General features: G+C 39.1%; 1 protein-coding gene and 1 long non-coding RNA gene across 6 annotated transcripts in view; one reads left to right on the plus strand and one right to left on the minus strand.

Annotated features, from left to right (window-relative positions):
• The first annotated feature begins 4,160 nt into the window (after window positions 1-4,160).
• On the plus strand, window positions 4,161-13,841 carry LOC110046696 (forkhead box protein L2-like). Of its 5 annotated transcripts, none has more exons than XM_020752385.2 (2): window positions 4,161-4,226; window positions 12,125-13,841. In XM_020752385.2, the coding sequence occupies exon 2, from the start codon at window positions 12,171-12,173 to the stop codon at window positions 13,053-13,055; it is 885 nt and encodes a 294-aa protein (XP_020608044.1). In that variant the 5' UTR covers window positions 4,161-4,226; window positions 12,125-12,170; the 3' UTR covers window positions 13,056-13,841. The 5 variants fall into 5 exon arrangements, with proteins under 5 accessions (XP_020608044.1, XP_089139081.1, XP_089139080.1 ...); XM_089282955.1 differs by having other exon boundaries at window positions 4,175-4,226; window positions 12,130-13,841; XM_089282954.1 differs by lacking the exon at window positions 4,161-4,226 and adding an exon at window positions 7,747-8,020.
• The window catches only part of LOC110046694 (uncharacterized), a 36,662-nt gene continuing 25,235 nt past the window's right edge, over window positions 6,684-18,110 (minus strand). Inside the window, exons 3-4 of the long non-coding RNA XR_002296409.2 lie at window positions 11,051-11,150; window positions 6,684-7,127 (exon numbers count right to left, since the gene is read on the minus strand). This is a non-coding gene — a long non-coding RNA (uncharacterized LOC110046694). The remainder of the gene's footprint in view (window positions 7,128-11,050; window positions 11,151-18,110) is intronic.

Consider the following 18,110-nt stretch of genomic DNA (forward strand, 5'->3'; position numbering starts at 1 on the left):
AGCGGCTGAATTAAAGTGTTCCACTGGATATAGATGCTGAACGGAATAGCCAATAACTTTGGCACAACAATGACGGAAAAAATTATGTCTCCCTCAATATATTTCTCTCATACTTTATGTCTTTAGTGGGAAACAAGAGCAGTATCGTTGGAATAATCATATAATTATATCCAGATTGTGACTACAGGGATGTTAGCAACGATTATCTCCAAGAGAAGTAAAAGAGCTTGCTAACTCAGTGACGCGTTCAGTATTGGAAAATACATGAACTTATGAAGTTTATAATAAACTGATGCTTCATTTTCCATACTGGAGTCCGAAACGCCCCGTGCAGTATATTAAAAAATACTGAATGCACGAATGTATTAACTTCAAGTGCATCAAATTACTGTTGACTGTCTCATGCCACTTCAGTTTTATACTTCATAAGAGCTTTATTACTTCGGCTAGAATGTTTGTATAAATCAATTCGCGAAAACTGAAAAAACCCACAATCTCCTCTCGTACAAAAGAACAAATTACAAATCATTTACCCGTAGAAGATGTCTCGAATATATCGTGAAAGATCTTGAAACTAAATGCGCATCGCAGTAGTAAAATAGCCTATTCATTCATGGACAGGATAGCATGGGAAAAGACAAATTTTAGTAAACGTCGTGACCAATAAGCGGAACCACAGACTGACAAGCTGACAAATAGAACAAAAACATTGTGGGAACTAAAACTAAACCACGATAAGAACGAAAAGGGAAATGTAAACAATCTCAAGGTATTATACCTCTTCCTTCGTAAATTTTGCTTTTTCTCAGCGGGAATAACAAAAAAAAATCAATGTTTCTCTATTCTAGACAGCCAGTCAGAATTCCAGCACTGTTCCAAAATGGTAAAAACATAGTCGCTCAGTGATAAAATTGGTCGCCAATTTGGCGAGCACTTCGATCAACAATACAAATTAATGAGCTCCACATGGCAAAACAAACCTTGAAAAATGCGGGTACCCATCTAGGAAGATTTCTTCACACAACTTCATTTGCAAAAATGCCCTGGCTGAATTCAAAGCGATTCCACGTTTACCAAAAAACTAGAAAATGCACAGTTTCTGCTCAGCGGATCGACCAACTCAAGTAATATGTACAGTGGGTACGTAATCAAAGTGTCTCGCAAAATACGAGCAATAATCAGAAGAGACCACGCTAGCCAGTCCTAAATGGAATGCGGGAAGAGAGACCTCACCTAAATTTTATCCGGGAAAATACGACAAAAAACAACGCAATAATTCATTGCCCTAAAAGGTGTTAGTGAGCTGACAAGAATATTGGTCACTCGCCTGACAAATTAAGAACATTCTAGGTTTCCCTTTATGCGCTAAGCGAAAAATGCTTATCTATCGGAAAAAGTAGTCGAAATATTTTGAAACTAAACAGTTTCAAATCGCTGTAACAGTTGATGTTAAGATCCTAATCGCGACAAACGCCCAGTGATTTTGAATGAAGAATGCCAAGGCCCTCTGACAGAATAAGGTCTGACCCCACCTACATCTAAAAGCTCATTTTCAGTTCAAACTTGGCTGAGTTAAAAAAGACGCTATTCCAGTATCAGCAAAACGGACATACCTTTAGCCCACAACAAAGATGTAACCACTTGACGTAAAATATTTGCTAGTTTTCATTTAGTGTTTGGATTAATTTGGGGTTGTCAAATTGAACATCGAAGAACTAAGTAAACATCAATAGCGAGTCTTATTTCAGCTAACATGATTTCAAAAATTGGAAGTTTGGCAGGCGGTCAATATTGAAAATGTGATCAAAGAAATGTAATTTATGGCAAAAGAACAGAACAAGAACCCAGACCACTGGATAAACCTTGCATATGTTGTGTCTTGAGAAAAGAAATTTATAAAACACAAAAGTGAACACATTCTAAATGTTTGTGTTAAAAAAAGCAATCGGTAGCCAAGATAAGAAACTTGTTTGGATTCGCAGAAATTTGCGATTGCCAAGAGATAAAATTGGCCAATGTTCAGTTCTTTCCTTTCGAGAGCACGTTAGCTATAAAAGTTGCATGCCTTTCCTGTTCAGTTATTCTTACAGCGAAAACAAAACATTGTGGAAATGGTAATACAATGGACAGGTTACGACGATAGTTTTCAAAACATTCTCTTTTCTTCAAATCAAAACAATACAACGGAATAAAGTTTGATAAAATGAGTGGGTTAGACCCAGGACAGGATTTAAACTCACGCACCTGTATGGAGAAAAGGGCTTTCTGTGATAGTATTGAAAATGTACGCAGTAACAATATAAATCTGGTTGAATGTACAATGTCTGTAAATCATTTCTGACAAGACTGTAGTATTGAAAAACTCAACTCCTCTTAGAACAAGATAAAGCTACAAGCCATATCTCTTATTTCTTAAGGACTACCCGCGTAATCCTACTCAAAACATTCGAAGAACATCCATCAGTCGGGACATATCGCGCAATGGCATTTTATTGTAATCATGAGAGGTTTCATTTGTGAAATAACAACGGATAGAGCGCGTAAGCAGCATTCGGTACTCAGTTACCGCTTAACATAACGATAGAAAGGCCGACGAAGAAGGAAAACGGAATCGTCAGGTGATCATTCTTAAGATTGTATCCACTTACCTTTGAAAAGTTGGAACCACACTGCCGCTTAATTTTTGTACTGAGCCATCGAACATAAACTGATTACTGAAGACATCGAGTTATGTTGAGAACTGCTGAGTTTAGTCTAAACGCGATCTCCAGTAGTTTAATTGCATTTAAATTTAGCAGCAGAAGTTTTGAAAACAATCAATTTGGCAATATCTCCTTTGATTACACAAATGTTATAAGTTAGGAGTAAACTTGAGGTTCTCGATGAAAACTAAACTGCGATTGTTTTCACAGAATTCGTCCAAATTTTGAGATCGATGAAAAACAACAGGTCAGTTATGGCTCTTGACATAACTGTATAAAGGCTGGAAGTTCGACTGCGCCATTATAGAAGATCGTAAATGGATGGTCTTCAAAACCTCACGGCAAAGGAAATACATTACTAAGCACGACAAACCGCTTCGCCTTCAGCAGTGATGTTTGATAGGTAGTAAGTTTAGAAAAAACAAGTTATAAAAATATATAAATCCTAAACCATAATTATACCTCCTGAGGAAAGCCAGAAACATAAACCATTTGTCACGAGCAATGGATTTATTTAGATTCTATAATTTTTGGATTAAACAACCATAAAATTTGAAAATTATGCATTTGTATTACGAAAACTGATAACAGCTGAACGTTGATAGATGCAGTGATGATTCAAGCGAGAAAATTCAAGGCGAGAAAATAGCTGAAGTCACAAAGTTTAACAGAAAATAAAGGTCTAATCGTGACGATAAAAGGGCTTCTGAGAAACAGACACCAGTAGACAGAAAGCAAATTAATATTGTATACACTGTGAAAAAACCACGAGATGGACCAAATAGGAAATATAAACAACTGACCAACTTTCGAGTTGCACTTTGCTTTTCTCAGCGGGAAATACGCGAAAAGTAATAGTTGTCTCTGTTGTTTGCGGTTAAAAAGTACAAACGTCTTCAGAAGACAACACAAAGTCGGGCTAAAAGTTCTACACCGATTCGGAAGGTATACGAGTCTTGCCCAACAGCCAGGTAAGATTATTAACAAAGGCAGCTAATAGCCCTCCACATGGAAAAAACACAGCTTGAAACAAACAGGTACTTTTCCATAGGTGCACGAAAAGCCGGCCGACTTAATCAAAGTTAGAGTTTTCGATTTCGCAACAATCCAACCCAATGCTTGACAATATGAAATTTGATGTGGAGTTACAACGAAAACCACCCTGGAAGAGCGCATTCGAACGGAATGAATTCTTCCTTACTCTCATGACAAACAAGTGTATGAAATGAAACAAATTTAACGTCGACCATTATCCTCAGAAAAAAGGAGAAAATCAATTTGAAAAGAATCCCCGCATTCGAGGTTAATTTTGTATTATGTTTACGTAAGCCATGGGAAGATGCGGTGAAAGCATGTGAATATTACATGAATGTTTGTACAAATAAAATACCTTTAAAACGATATCAAATATTTCAAAAGTATAAATATTTAATCAACTTTGATTTAAGGAGGGAGAGTGCCTATTCATCTGTCACTTCTGCTTGCCTTCTCGCTAGTGAAGTACAAGCAAAGGAGACGTCTTAGGTAAGTTTTCGTAGTTAGGGGAAGGTATTTATAAAATTGCCCATGTTTGCTTGCAAGTTTAAGTTATTATTTGCCTGCAATTTAGATTGTTTATTTTTTAAAAGTAAATAGAGTGAAGATATTTTCCCGTTGCGGATTCTATTTACTCCCATATATTGTAAAACAGTTTAATCTACCCTAGGCCCTAACAAGAAATATTTGAGAAAAACTCTCGTTGTTATCAAACATTCTAATCCGTCTAATGCTGCAACTTTAACTCATAAGAAACATCCGCTGAGTTAATCTTGGACAAGCGAAACCATTATATCACCCGATTATCCATTTACCCTGATAAATGCGAACAAATAGAAGCATTATGCCTTGAAGTTTAAACCGGTCGGTGACAAAAAAGATAATGAACACGGGGACTTTGGGTATTGTGATCGCATTATCAAAATGAAGGTGAACAATTTGTAGTTGTAAATCAACAAGGAAATACGTTTCGCCGGCCGGTCCAGAGCGCCTCTGATAGTAGACCGCGGGCAAAAAATTATTTACTGAATGACGTATCTTGAAATCATAACAAACGTGATAATTCGCAAATCCATTGGCTTCGGGCATGTGTCTACCAGTCGCTTGGTTTCATGGATTTGCTGTTCATGAACTAATTAATGATTTAGAAGGCACTTCACCTAGTAATAAGATATTGTTGTCAATTAAGGATGAAAAACGTGGCTGACAAACGCTGAAGTTTACGAGTAACAGTATTAATAGCTGCAAAGTAATAATGGTGCTTCGTCACACACAAAGGCCAACACAAGTTTCCGTGCTAAGATGTTAAAAATAACGAAACCTTAATGAATGAATGGCAGAGTAATAGTGATAAAACCACAAGATTTAGCGACGAAACAAGGGCGTAAAATCAGTTGAAAACGTAACGAAATGTTTTCGAAAGGACTAAAATTTCATTTTGCGAGGGGGCTGCTAAGAAGTTTTAAGGAAAAAAAAACTCATAACGTTGATGATTCATTGCTAGCTTTGTTTGAATCAAGTGGTAAAACAGCAACCACGCGACAAAACAAGGTTACCATAATTGATACATAAACATTGGTGATTTCACTGCCCTTGCTAGCGCAACTGCTGGAGTGACAGCTGACTTCTAGACCATAAAAAGGAACCGAAAAACAAATAAATGAGCCAACAGCTGGGAGTTGCGTGCTCAGAAATGCTCTATGAACAATGACTCGTCTATAGTAAAATTGCGCAGTCAAATAAGGCTATTGCCCACCTAACGCACCTGTTAGGTAGCAAATCAGCTGCTTTCCTTATTAGCATGTGTGCTTTTGTAGCATTTCCGATTCTAAGTTGGAATCAATGGATTATAACGGATAAAAACAAGCTGAGGTTTCAAATTGAAACAGCGGATTATAATGGATAAAACAAGCTGTTTCAAATTGAAGGGATTTAGAGAGCCCCTTTTTTTCATATTGTTTGAGTAAAGCAGCCTTTTGTTTCTTCAATAGCCGCAACGTAAACCGAAGACGTGATCTACAGTTAAGACGCGTTCTTTTATTGGCCTCCCAATTTTTTGTTTGAAGTGAACGAGTTTACCTCGAAGGCTTGGCTCGCGCAATTTAATTAACTCCTTTTATGAAGCACTGAATAGCTTATGGTAGAAAATGAAGTTAATTTAATTTAGCCTTTCAATTGTGCTCCATGTACCAGCTATTGAAATTTTACCGTGGGAAAAATTTGCACGACTCTTCTATTTCAGGACCACAATCGTGGAACGCCTCTATCGACACAAAAGACAATAACATGGGCAAAATGCCTAGTCATGTGACATTGTATAAGTCAAAAGCTAACAACAGGTTTCTTTGTTTGAAGAGCACTTTGCGCTAATGAGTGACAGTGATTTTAATCTCTTATGCGATCGATGTAACAATTTTCATATCTCTGCTGAGAACGTGATAGAATTCCCAAAGAGGCTGGAATGTTGTCAGAAGTTGTCAAAGGTGCACCTACATAACTTACATATCTTGACCGGAACTTCCAAGGGGCCCAGGCAATTCAGTTGATGGCAAAGTTGGTGCACGTATTAGTTAGCGTTCACAAAGCACTTAAAGCAAGAATCTTTGAGTTTTGAACAGTAGGCATAAGTGATTCTCAGTGTTTTTTCAGTTTTACCAATTTGTTTTACCAGGCAAACAGAATACCTCGTGAGCACTTTGAATGCTGCAAAAACATTGTCCTCAACAGAGAACAGGAGGTCCATGAACTATACCTGATTTTAGTTTGCAAGACATTTGAGGAGTGTGCAACCGAAACCTGCACCTCATTGTTATCGGAACGCTATTCTTATCTAGCCGAAGGAAGAAACTCGGATAGCTAATTCTAATTGTGCTGGTCCCAGAGCTAGACATCGCGTCAACTTGTAAGCTTGTGAATAAAAGCTCAATGAATGACTATTAATGTGGATGCTACCTCGCAGTATTAAATATGGCACAATTCGTTTTTCATTATTGGGTGAAACGATACACCGAATGCTATATTTGACCAGTTGAACTTGGGCGCTCTTGGGAGTAAAAAGATGAGTTGATCACACCACTGATCGATAAGATAGGTTTAATCTGGAACTAACAACAAAGACACAAATAGGAGCCAAAATAAACGACTACAAGATGTCTACAATTGTTTGAAATGGCAGGCAGCCACTTCTAGATTACAGTTATCAAACGTTTGAAAGGCGTGTGTCAACGCCACATCCAAAAATTCCTGAATTGTGGTTATTGTTACAGGAAATAGGTCGTTAAGGTACTGACCTTGTAGGACGAATGTTCCCATTTTCACTTGAAATTCCTGTTGACAAATAAGCTCTCGCTGTATAAACAAACTGCAACTGCTGATAGCAGAGATCCACCTCTTATCAACAGAGATAACGTAAAGGAAATGAAACATTAGTCAAACCCTCATCACCTCGTTCTCACCTTGTTGGAGATAAGTTAACAAACCCTCTACACGGGGGAATGATAAAGCTATCACTCAAAGCAATTTTCAAGGTTAACAAAACAAGACGACATAACAAAAAAACAGAGAACAGATAATGTGCGTTAAACTTCGAAAAGTTTGTTATTACACAATGGATCACCCACATTGTTGAAGAGGGTTGGAATGCTAAACAAAGTCAATAGCAATCGAGTGGAAGCATGCTTGGTTCCAAGTCGAGTCATTTTTTTCTGCCAAAGGTTCAGTTTCGAGTTGTGTTTACCTAAGAGTTTAGCAACGGTGAAAGAAGAACTCGAGGTAGCTCACCATGATGAGGGAAAGTTGCTTTATTGAATTGCGTGGTAGTGTCACTGGCCATTGAGACTTACAACATGCTGGTAAAACAGCGTGACATCGTAAAAAAGCCCCTCGACCTAGACGTAGACTACTAAAGATAACATAAGCTGTAATTGGTTGGGAGGGACTTGGGAGGGACTTTAAACACTGCCTGCTCCTGGTGGGGCCTCGATACAAACCGTGAGGTCATTGTCTTTTTTGTGACTGGCACACACACTGGCAGGTCGGAAGTTCGCGCCTACAACAATGTGTAATCACATCTCCGATGGCACAGGCATTATTCATTGGCGGGTATTTAATAACTAACTGTTAGGCGGAGAGACCTTGAACTTTGTTGGAGAAGAAGCCGTTTCTTCAGTCAAGTAGCTGTGAATAATTGATTGCTATCTTATGTTGGATTTATTGAATGAAACTATTGAGAAGCCAGTAATCTTTTCCCACGAGGCTCAAGTCTTGGATTTGGCATTCCAAAGGTGAGTGCGTTCCGCTTTCGTCGATATCTGACGAGGTGAGGTACTCGGTAAATTATATAACGGAGCCAATTTTTCCCCAAAGAGCATAGGTTCAATTTCCGGAAACTATCAACACGCTGAGTTTATCACTGAATTATCAGTTTCATATCTACTGTTTTACAAGTTTCGTTAGGACAGCAAAGTCGCGAGTGAATCGGCACTATTCATAGGTCTCATTGCACCAACTCAAATGGAAACGGAAAGATTTGATAGAATTTACATTAGACCCACAAGGAACTTTTTGGTATTTGGAGAGTTCTCTGGATGAACAGTACATAGCTCTGGGCTGTCCAGAACTCAAAGCAGTTGAAGATTAAGGAAAACAAAAATCACTAAACAGCCTTTGGTAGCGCAAAAAATGCATCTGTTTCATACGAATATGAAATAGGAAATTTGGCGCAAACTATAACGATGTACTATATGCCTCTCTTTCGAGGAAGTTAATGGAGGTATTTAAATACAGGAAATTCTGTTTGTAAACAAACTCTTTGTTTAGGCTTCAATTTACACGGGTTATTGACGACAGAATTAGAGTTATCAAAACAATTTAGAAGCACTGTAGTCTTATTTGCTGAGGTGCCCATTGGCTTTCGTTAGACAGCGACCACCATTAATATTCAATTTGCAATTCATCCACCGGTCGATGGAGTATTATTCGTGTTTTCAGTCGAAACAATGGATCGCCACGGTCTACCTGATCTGTGTTTACTATGACCGTGGTTTAATATTCAAAGACATGGAGATTTCGAAACGGCGTGACCCCCGAATAATTGACATCAATTTCTGAGAAAAAAACAAGAGAGAGCCTATAGCGTAGTTTGTCTTTGTAGTATATTGGACAGAGTTCGCGAAGATTGAAGGACAATGCTGTAAATGTAAATATGCCAGAACAAACACGTGGGTCTGACAATTGACAAATCTCTTTGAACTCCAACGTTAAGAAAACATAGCCAAAAAGGGTTGCTAGGATTTATCGATGCTGTCGTCACGAGATTTTGGATCAATGCACTATGGTAAAGAGGCTCAATTTCAGCAGATTCTAGGCAGGGGTCGTTTGTGATTGATGGGGTCGAAACAAGAGAAACTTTTCATTACACAGCCTCGGGGAATGCCAGAACGTTTTAAAAGCTCTAAGAAACGGATGGAGTTTAACGGCGGCTGATAAGCGAAGGTAAAGACAAAGTAACATGTTGACTGACACTATGATGATTTGCTTGTCTAAACAAACAAGCTTAACAGGCATTATTTTCAATAGTTTTGTCTACGAGATCCCTGCGTGTGAGCGAGTCCGTACTCAACAGACAAGATTAACTGACATTTAATTTGAACTTTCGAGAAACATAGATAACAGTGTCAACCGCAGTCCATCGGTTATTGGCGTCGATATAAATGCTATTATTCAGCGGCTATTTCGAGGTTTGCGCTCATTAATCGTTTAGCAAACACCTGATCTTTACCTTGGTGTTATTGAAATAATGAGGTCTTGCAAAGTCCATGGAATAATGTTTCTGAATCAAGCCCCTAAGTAACCATAACATTGGCAATTGAGGAACCAAAACAAAGGAAATACATAAACATTTCACAAGCTTCCTGTGATCAAACGAATCCGCCTAAAAGCCGAAAATAGCACTCAAGGTCTTTTTCACCTCATAGAGAGCGATTTCTGCCAGTAGATAATGGTTCGGGAATTTTAAAAGCGAGCTAAGATTTCACGAAACCGTATTCAAGTCCCACGCTTGTCACTTAATTATCACGTTCCCGCCAAGGGCAAATCTGTCAACTCGGAGGGCTTGACAAACCATAAATGCAATAAACGTTGCGAATATATAATCACTGTCCTGTAGTGAAATTTAGATTAGTTCAGTAAACACAAACAGCAGGTTAACAGATAAACTTCCGCGGAGTTCTGTCAATTCTTTTCAAGACCGGATTGTGGGAAAAAAACCGGAGAAAATAAGTTCACAAGATGTGCTTTCGTAAGCGTATGCAGAGCGGCGATGTGTTGACTTATCCGACTTAGCACGCATTAATACACTAACTTCTACTTCAAGCACATTTCAATTAAGTCCCACGCGAGACAAGACAACTGTTGTTTCAGATGTAAATAATAGGGCAATAAATTGAAGCACGGCCAATCAGAGTGTTCGTGCTTGGAAACAATTATGTCTAGCGAGGACAGTAGGAGCACAACCCGTGGAGAAAATATCAGAGCGACCCCAGTTACTTCTTCAAAAGCTTCCCGGTTCTTCTCAAGGTTAACTGACGGGAATAAATTGGTTTGAATCGCCTTAGCTTCGGAAAATTTTGCCGCATCGAGATAGGGCAAGATATTCTCCTAAGCTGAAAGCTGAAAGACAAGAAAAAGGTAATTGAATCTTTAGCATGTTTTTACGAAAAAAACTTATCGAGTTAACAGTGATCCAGTGTCCATCGAATTTCACTCAGTGCCCAGATATAACATCCTTTGCTTGACTTAATGAGTTGTCGCATGATTTCTTCGAGGAAGTTCGCGTGCTTTTTGATAATGTCATTCAAGAAAAAAAAAAGGCACAGCTGTTTTTTATGTCATTTTTTTATTTCCTTCAGAAGAAAACAAAGCCGGCTTTTGCCTCACACTTTAGGTCAGATTTTAAATTTGTGAGACAGGATCGTATTTTCCTCGTACAATTACAAAGACAAACAATTTGCGTCGATCTGATAAGGCTCAGAGGAGATGAATCTGGTGTTGCAACACGAAAATGACCTTTGAATTCCATCTTTCTGTGATTAAACCAGAAATAGGAGAACCGCAGCTGCAGATTTCCGGTGAACAAGAGCGTGGTATGTCTCCGAAACATTTACACAGCTTTGTGTATCCTTACACTAGATTTAGACGTCTTCTCGTTGTCAACTTCAATGAAAATGCCCCTTACAAACTGGAAATTGTTTGTTTACACTGAATTATAAATCTTTAACAACTCTTTTGAATAAACATTTGGAATGTACACAAACCTTAATAGTACCAGCAAATACTGTAATCAGCCTCAGAGACGTTTCAGCGGCGAAATATTTACTTTTGAGGGGGGTTTCACGACGTTGCAGTCACTCTAAACTGTAATTAAAACCAAGGAAATAATAATATTAAGCTCATTCTTGACTGCGGGAAAATGAGTATTTGGGCTTATCAACAAGCGCCGCTATCGCTTTAAACGAAACCCGTTGACTCAATTCAGAACATTTCTAATCAAGACAGTTCTTTTGAGTGATAAGGAAGTCCGCTTGTCTCGCTTAATTTGGAAATGTTTCGCGCGTTCTTGTCAAACACGGCTCGATTGTCTGGCTCTTGGGCCGCGCACAGGTGGAGCGAAATAAGCGCTCCTGTCTTGTGTTTTTGTCCTGTTGTTTTCGCAGAAAGAGGAAAGCGCATTTGCATGGTACAGGACCCCAGCGTGGGGCAGCATTATCGCGTAAAAAGAGTCACAGCGGGAAGTTTGTAATAATAAAAAATAAAATCTACATCGTATAATTAAAGCTAAATAGCCTGCACTTGGGCCAGACAACATGTGAATTGCTTTGTGCCTTTCAATACCCTTCATCTGCCGATTGCTTCTTTCTGATTGGTATAGTCGCGAACCAGGTGTTAACTATGGGTGTGGGGAAGAGCGTTTCACTTTTCGCTCCTCCTTGATGATAACGGGAGAATATTTTCGCGCCTTGGGTGTAAATATACAACAGGAGTCAAGGCAGTTAAAAATTGTACACTCATGAGTGTTTGATAGAAAGGTAAACGAAATTTGGCATAGTTGGTGTAAATAATAAAAGTGAATGGATAGAAACAATTAAGGGCCTAAACGGACAACTAGCAGCTGCCAGAGTAGGTGGTCGCATTGCTACCAGACAAATAAATGAATCAATTGACGCTTTGTAAAGAGCATAATGATTGGTTCGATGGACAAAAGATAGCGTGATGTCAGGATATTTATAGAAAGTGATAGATAATGAATAGAAGAGCCAATCAAATGTCATATCGACAAGACAAACACCAAACAGTCTTTAGAATTTCTAATTTATATATTATTGCCACAGAACAGCCTCCAACACTTCAGAATTAACTCTGTCAAATACAAGAAAAATGGCCTCGGCAAACCACGAGCAGCAACTCAGCAGCTACGAGCCGGAGCTGAAGAAGGAAGACGGTGGATCAAGTCCAATCGACAGCGAAAAAGCCGAAAGTAAGGAAGTCTCGTCGAAAGATCCCAATGTAAAGCCGCCGTACTCGTACGTCGCGCTGATCGCGATGGCGATTCGAGAGTCTTCCGAAAAGCGGTTAACCCTCAATGGAATTTACCAGTACATTATCAGCAAGTTTCCGTTTTACGAGAAGAACAAGAAGGGGTGGCAAAATTCCATACGGCACAATTTATCACTCAACGAGTGCTTCATTAAAGTGCCTCGAGAAGGCGGCGGTGAGAGAAAAGGTAACTACTGGACCTTAGATCCAGCCTGCGAGGACATGTTTGAGAAAGGAAACTACAGGCGCCGGCGCCGTATGAAGAGGCCCTACCGTCAGCCCACATTGCAGCACACAAACGGAATGTTGACAGATCCGCGCGCTGCAGCGTACGGAAACTTCATCGCTCCAAAGTGGTCGGCATATAACCCGGTTCAGAGTGTACCTGCAGCAGGGGGAAACTGGCGAACTGCTCAACCTGCTGGCCCTCTTTCGTACCCGTGCAACCCGCAATCGTCTAGAGTTCCACCAGGATATGCGGTTGCACCCTACATGAACATGGGATCAACCGTTGGAGTCCCCGTCAGCTCATACACAGGTACGCAGTATTCTACACAAATCCAGAACCCCGTGAATAACCAGTGTGGGTACGGAGCCGTGGCAATGCCCAGTGTAGGCTGTCGCAGACAAACTGATCATACAGCCGCAGTCCACGGCCACCACTTTACTAATCCATACTGGAATCCACCAGACAAGCATACCTTTGATGCTCAACCACGTTCGTAGAAGAACGTGTGCGAGAGATTAATGACTGCAAAACGTTTCTACGACCTAGAGATTTTATTTATATGAAGCCGCGTAAGAATTACTCTTGGATCCTAGTGGAGAAAGAAAAACTAAATACAAAAAAAGAAAAGGGATTAACAAAGTTTAGATGTACACTCCAAATAGAGATTTCATGTAATATTTGAGTATTATATTTACTTTAATCATTAAATCAGAAGCCCCCTTGATATGGTATCTGGGCATTCCAGCCAGGGCAACAGTTGACCTACAGACAAATCGAATTGTACCAAATCATATATTATCTACAATACAGAAGAGAGAGAAAAAAGAAGACATGATTTTTTTCTTCGATTTATTCTTATTTCGCACGTTTTCGTATGATGAAAGTCCATACAGTAAGGTAACGAGCTAGTAAATGCATTAGTTACACTTTAGTGAGTTGTTATTAACGTAGGCTTTCTATTTCAGTGTCAGGCGTCAAACGCCATCTCTTTACCGCGGAGAGAATTTCATTTCATATCTGCGATTTGCAGAACACTTTCAACTAAAAGGATTTTGTCGATCTATTCCTTCCATTTTAGAATTATGAGAGTACCTCTAGCATTTGTTGACTTTAATTTTGAATAATTCTACGAACGGGCGATAACTTGTCAGTTGTACAGGAGCCGTTTCAAACGTTCAAAGAAATACGGAAGAAAATGAATTTTGTGACAATAATTTATTTGCTAAGGCGGCGGTGTCACTGTCTTTTCTACGCCTTCAATGCAAATAAACTCTTAACCAGGATATCTGGCTGTTTTGATTTCCTTGAGTAAATATGGGGATAACACCATCGAGCGTCTCTAGACGCTCAAAATTGTGAAGTTCTCGGCCCAAGTAGTAAATAAAATCATTGAAGAAATTTGGGTCACTAGGTCAGAAACCTATACGCTTCTCAATCAAGATGGCTTCGCATCCTTGAGGATCGTACGATTTATTCGAGATTCGGATTTACGGTGATATCAAGGACATTGCTACATGGCACTTTCGTCACCTACTGCTTCCCTTGAACTCGGCAGGCGATTTCACTACTGGACTGTGGTTTGAGCTGTCGAACTGCACTGATTACATGGCCGTAACCTGAAAATTATTTGTCCGATCTTGTAGTATTTATCATTGGTTCCATTATCCTCCCACTATTTACTTTATCGTTGTCTCTGCTGTCTGCCACTCTGGTCTCGCAGCGCAGTTTATTAATCCAAATCAGCACCGCCAATGGGCAGGCAAATATGAGAGAAACTAAGGAACTGTTTGTTATTATGGGCCGTGTTTTTATTCGGAATATAAACCATCGCTGAACTTTATGGTGTTTTGACATCGAATTAAGCTTTTTCCATCGCTTATTGTTAACCAAACTTTCTGTTAAATAGTCAGCGATTAAATTCGAGAACGCTGACAAGGTGAGGGTCTTTCGCACCCAGAAGTGACACGAAATTTGACACTGTTAACTTAATTTTAAATGTTGTTATTGCGAGACCTTCGCTTGCTTTTTTTCGCGTGATTTTTAAGTCAAAAATTGTAAATTACCCGATGAAATTTACATTCCGGTACACGGATCTGTACCGATAAACACAACACAGTTTTTATTCTACCGAAATAACAATGAACAAAAAAAAAACTTTCGACGTGCCCAAATTTCTCACACGCGTGGAAATCTAAGCAATGCATGAAAGTAGCCGGCGAAGACTTCTTGTATTCAAATTAACCACATATCCCGAGGCATTTCGGCGAGATAAGAGAATCATCATTTATGGTCGCGCGGCCTTCTAAATCTCACAAAGGATCTCAAAGCACGACACGTGTGGAAAACACTTTACTTGTCGTGACTGAATTCATTTCTTAAAAAAAGTTATGGTATAAAAATGATTTGGTCCTCATGAACTATCCGAAAAAGAACTTTTTAAAAACGATAATTTTTTTTTTCTTAACAGGTGGATCATTATTTTGACTTGCTGTTTCCGCAAATTTCTTTCTTATATTAGATGCGTGACGGAAAGTTAAAAAATATCTAGGGTGGGAAATTTTACCGATCCAAGCCTTTCCGAAACAGCTGTGATAAACTGCAACTCCGCTTGCAAGGAAATGGAGAGGAAATGTTTCTGATTAAAGAGATATATTACATTTCCATGGATGCGAGAGGGTGCGCTGCTATAAAACAATCCCTGCGGGGTGCCCTCCTCTGCGTGAGGAGCGGCTTGAAACCGTCGTACGCTAAAATCTCTAAGAATTAAACACATTAGCAGGAAAATTGAAGAAGAAATGACACTGACAAAAGGGAAATTCGATGTTTTTAACCGCTAAACGAGCCCCATGCGAAACTAACGCTCGGTCAGCTGCAAACCTGTTTATAGTCCAGACCAAGTTTGAGCAAGGGGTTGGTTGTTTTCTGTTTCATCGGCAGCGTTGTCAAAGCTTTGTTTAAATTTATCAATATTCGAACAAAACTGGGCAAACTGCAAGGATCGGTAAGGAGGAAAGGGCAGCATAAAGTTTATTTACCTTTTTCAGGGTTAACTGGCTTTAATGCTCTTTGCATTGCCTATGTTAGAGGACATATTTAAGTGTTATATAACACGACCGCGCAGGTTTTCTTTTCGAGTCATTCCCTTATCTGCCCAGGACATAAACAAACCAAGGATGCTCCTCCATGGCGAACTTCATTAACTTTGAACACCAAGCATTCGGTTTGGAATTGTGCTAGGAAAGCTGGCCATGGATATACGTCGATGGCAAGGTCCCAACCCCACAGTATTGCACAGTTATAGATTATCGATTCACGCGCGGTCTGTTTAAAGAAGGTATCAGCGATAACTTTAAAAGCACCTGTGAACTTGCAGGGAAGCTATTTTTTCTGATTAAGGACAGCGCGCCGCATTTAAACTTAAAGATCAAGCGTAGCTTTGTTCTCTATTCTTGTCACGATTCTATGATTTTCTTGTATGGTTTGATACTGCAAGGAAGAGTAAGCATTTTTTTTTCGGATCTTGTAGGTGCCGGCCCTTTTTAATCCTCGCCGAAACTATTGTCGTGTTGTTTATGCTATAGCGGCTTTACAGAGGCTAGGTGGTCTCTGAATTCAACACCCCTTTTCTTCTAAAGAGGCTGATATTTTGAATCGTCGAGTTAGCCATCGCCTCAAATGAAACACTTGAGAAAATAACACAATTACAGTTTTTCATTAATTCTTTAAAGAACAGATGATAAACCCTCTTCAATCCTTTATAAAAAAAAAAAAAAAAAACAGAGAATATTAGCGCAAACAAGAGCAGTTTTCACGGTTTATTTTTTAGCTCTTTTAACAACACTGAGTGCACTTCTAAAAACATGGGAAAGATTCAAGTGTTTTTGTGTACACCCTTTGAATTGCCTGTTATGACGACCACCAGAAGTATACAATCCAGGCTTACCAATATATTAATTTGCGAGCTTTTTGCCTCTTTCCCCAATCTAAATATACCATAAAAATTCACCAAGAAAAATTGGCGGTAAAGGCAATATATTTTTATTTTAAATTAAAACAAAGGGGTTAGTATTTCTACGAAAGCTTTTTGGTGACAAATTAAGTAATGCGTTTGGAAAATAGTTGGAATCAAATATTTAAAACAAAGCGTGTAAACCAATACGGAAGAAAACACATCTGTTTCAACTAGAGCAATATTCCTTTGAGCGATAAATTACATCTGTGTAAAGCTGGAAAGGAAAAAAACTACCTCAGTTTAAATGATATCACTGTGCCAAATTAGCTAAGATCGATATCGCGTCGAACGCAATCTTCCAAAGCGCGAGTCAACAGTAATTACACTGATCTGGTTACATTTGACCAGCAAGAAGGTCTCCTAAGCCACTACACGCTCAACATCTTTTGAAATAATTTGCGAAGAATTTAAGCTATAAAGAGGGTACCTCTCAGAAAAGCCATTCAATGAAGTAATACGCTTTGGCACGCGAAGAACCGACTATCAATGAACACCGAGTACAATAAATATTTCATTAAATTTAGAACATTCTTAACTGGTTTTCTCTCTCTTATCCTTTAGCACCGTCGGCTTATTAGGTGGAAATAAAAATATTCCGACAAAATGAGGATTATCTCTGTTTAATAATGAAAATTGGGCACCTTATGGTGTCTCACAGTTACTGAGTCATCGGTCATTTCTTTCACAACTTTGATGGCAAGTTGTGTTCATCTTTGCAAACGATGTAAATAATAGATTCCTTCCTTCGCTTTGATCTCAAACAAGCTTAATAAAAGAATAAAGCCAAAACACTGCCGTCAATGATAGCTGAACGAGTCAGCCTTTTCAAACGTAGAATGTTCACAAAGGCGCAAATTGAAAATTGTACTTGGGAATGGCAAAGAACAGAGTTAAATTCTAACAACCGGGGTGTCACAGCGCCGCGCGAGATTGATCTCTCGGTCGGGTCTCTATTTTGCTTAACTTGCACACTTATCAAAGAAAACAATGAAGATATTTCGTAAAATAATGACGACTGAAACCCTCCCGTGTAAATTCTTGTAAAAACTTATGCCGCGCAAGTTAAATAAGATCGACCATTTTATTTTAACGCGACATTCGGCCGTTGGAGCCATGAGGACATATTTTACGTATCTAGTTTATAGCCTAGTTACAAGGCAAAGCCACACGTTAAGGCTTTTCGTAGATAATACGAAAACATTTACAGGAAGATAACGGGCAATAAGCAAACTTCCCAGCGGGAATATTACACGAGTGCTTAAATATAAAAACTACTGCTTTAAAATAACTTCCTTGACATTAAAATAGCCTTCTTCTCATACTTCTTCTTCGTCTTGTTTCTAGCATCTGTTCCCATTTCCTCCTTAGCCGCGTCGTCGTGTCGATGAACATTTTATTAGGAAGTTCTTTGGGATTTTTAGTAAATATCTGCCCGGATAGACCTGCGTTAACAGATATTTTTGCTTGGTGCTGCACTGATGCGAAACGAGACGGTCAACTAAGGGCTTGCTTAAAACCACAAACGAACACATGGCGACCC

The sequence above is a fragment of the Orbicella faveolata genome, unplaced genomic scaffold, assembly GCF_042242905.1.
Source record: "Orbicella faveolata isolate gen_17 unplaced genomic scaffold, um_ofav_v1 contig_12, whole genome shotgun sequence".
NCBI lineage: Eukaryota > Metazoa > Cnidaria > Anthozoa > Scleractinia > Merulinidae > Orbicella > Orbicella faveolata.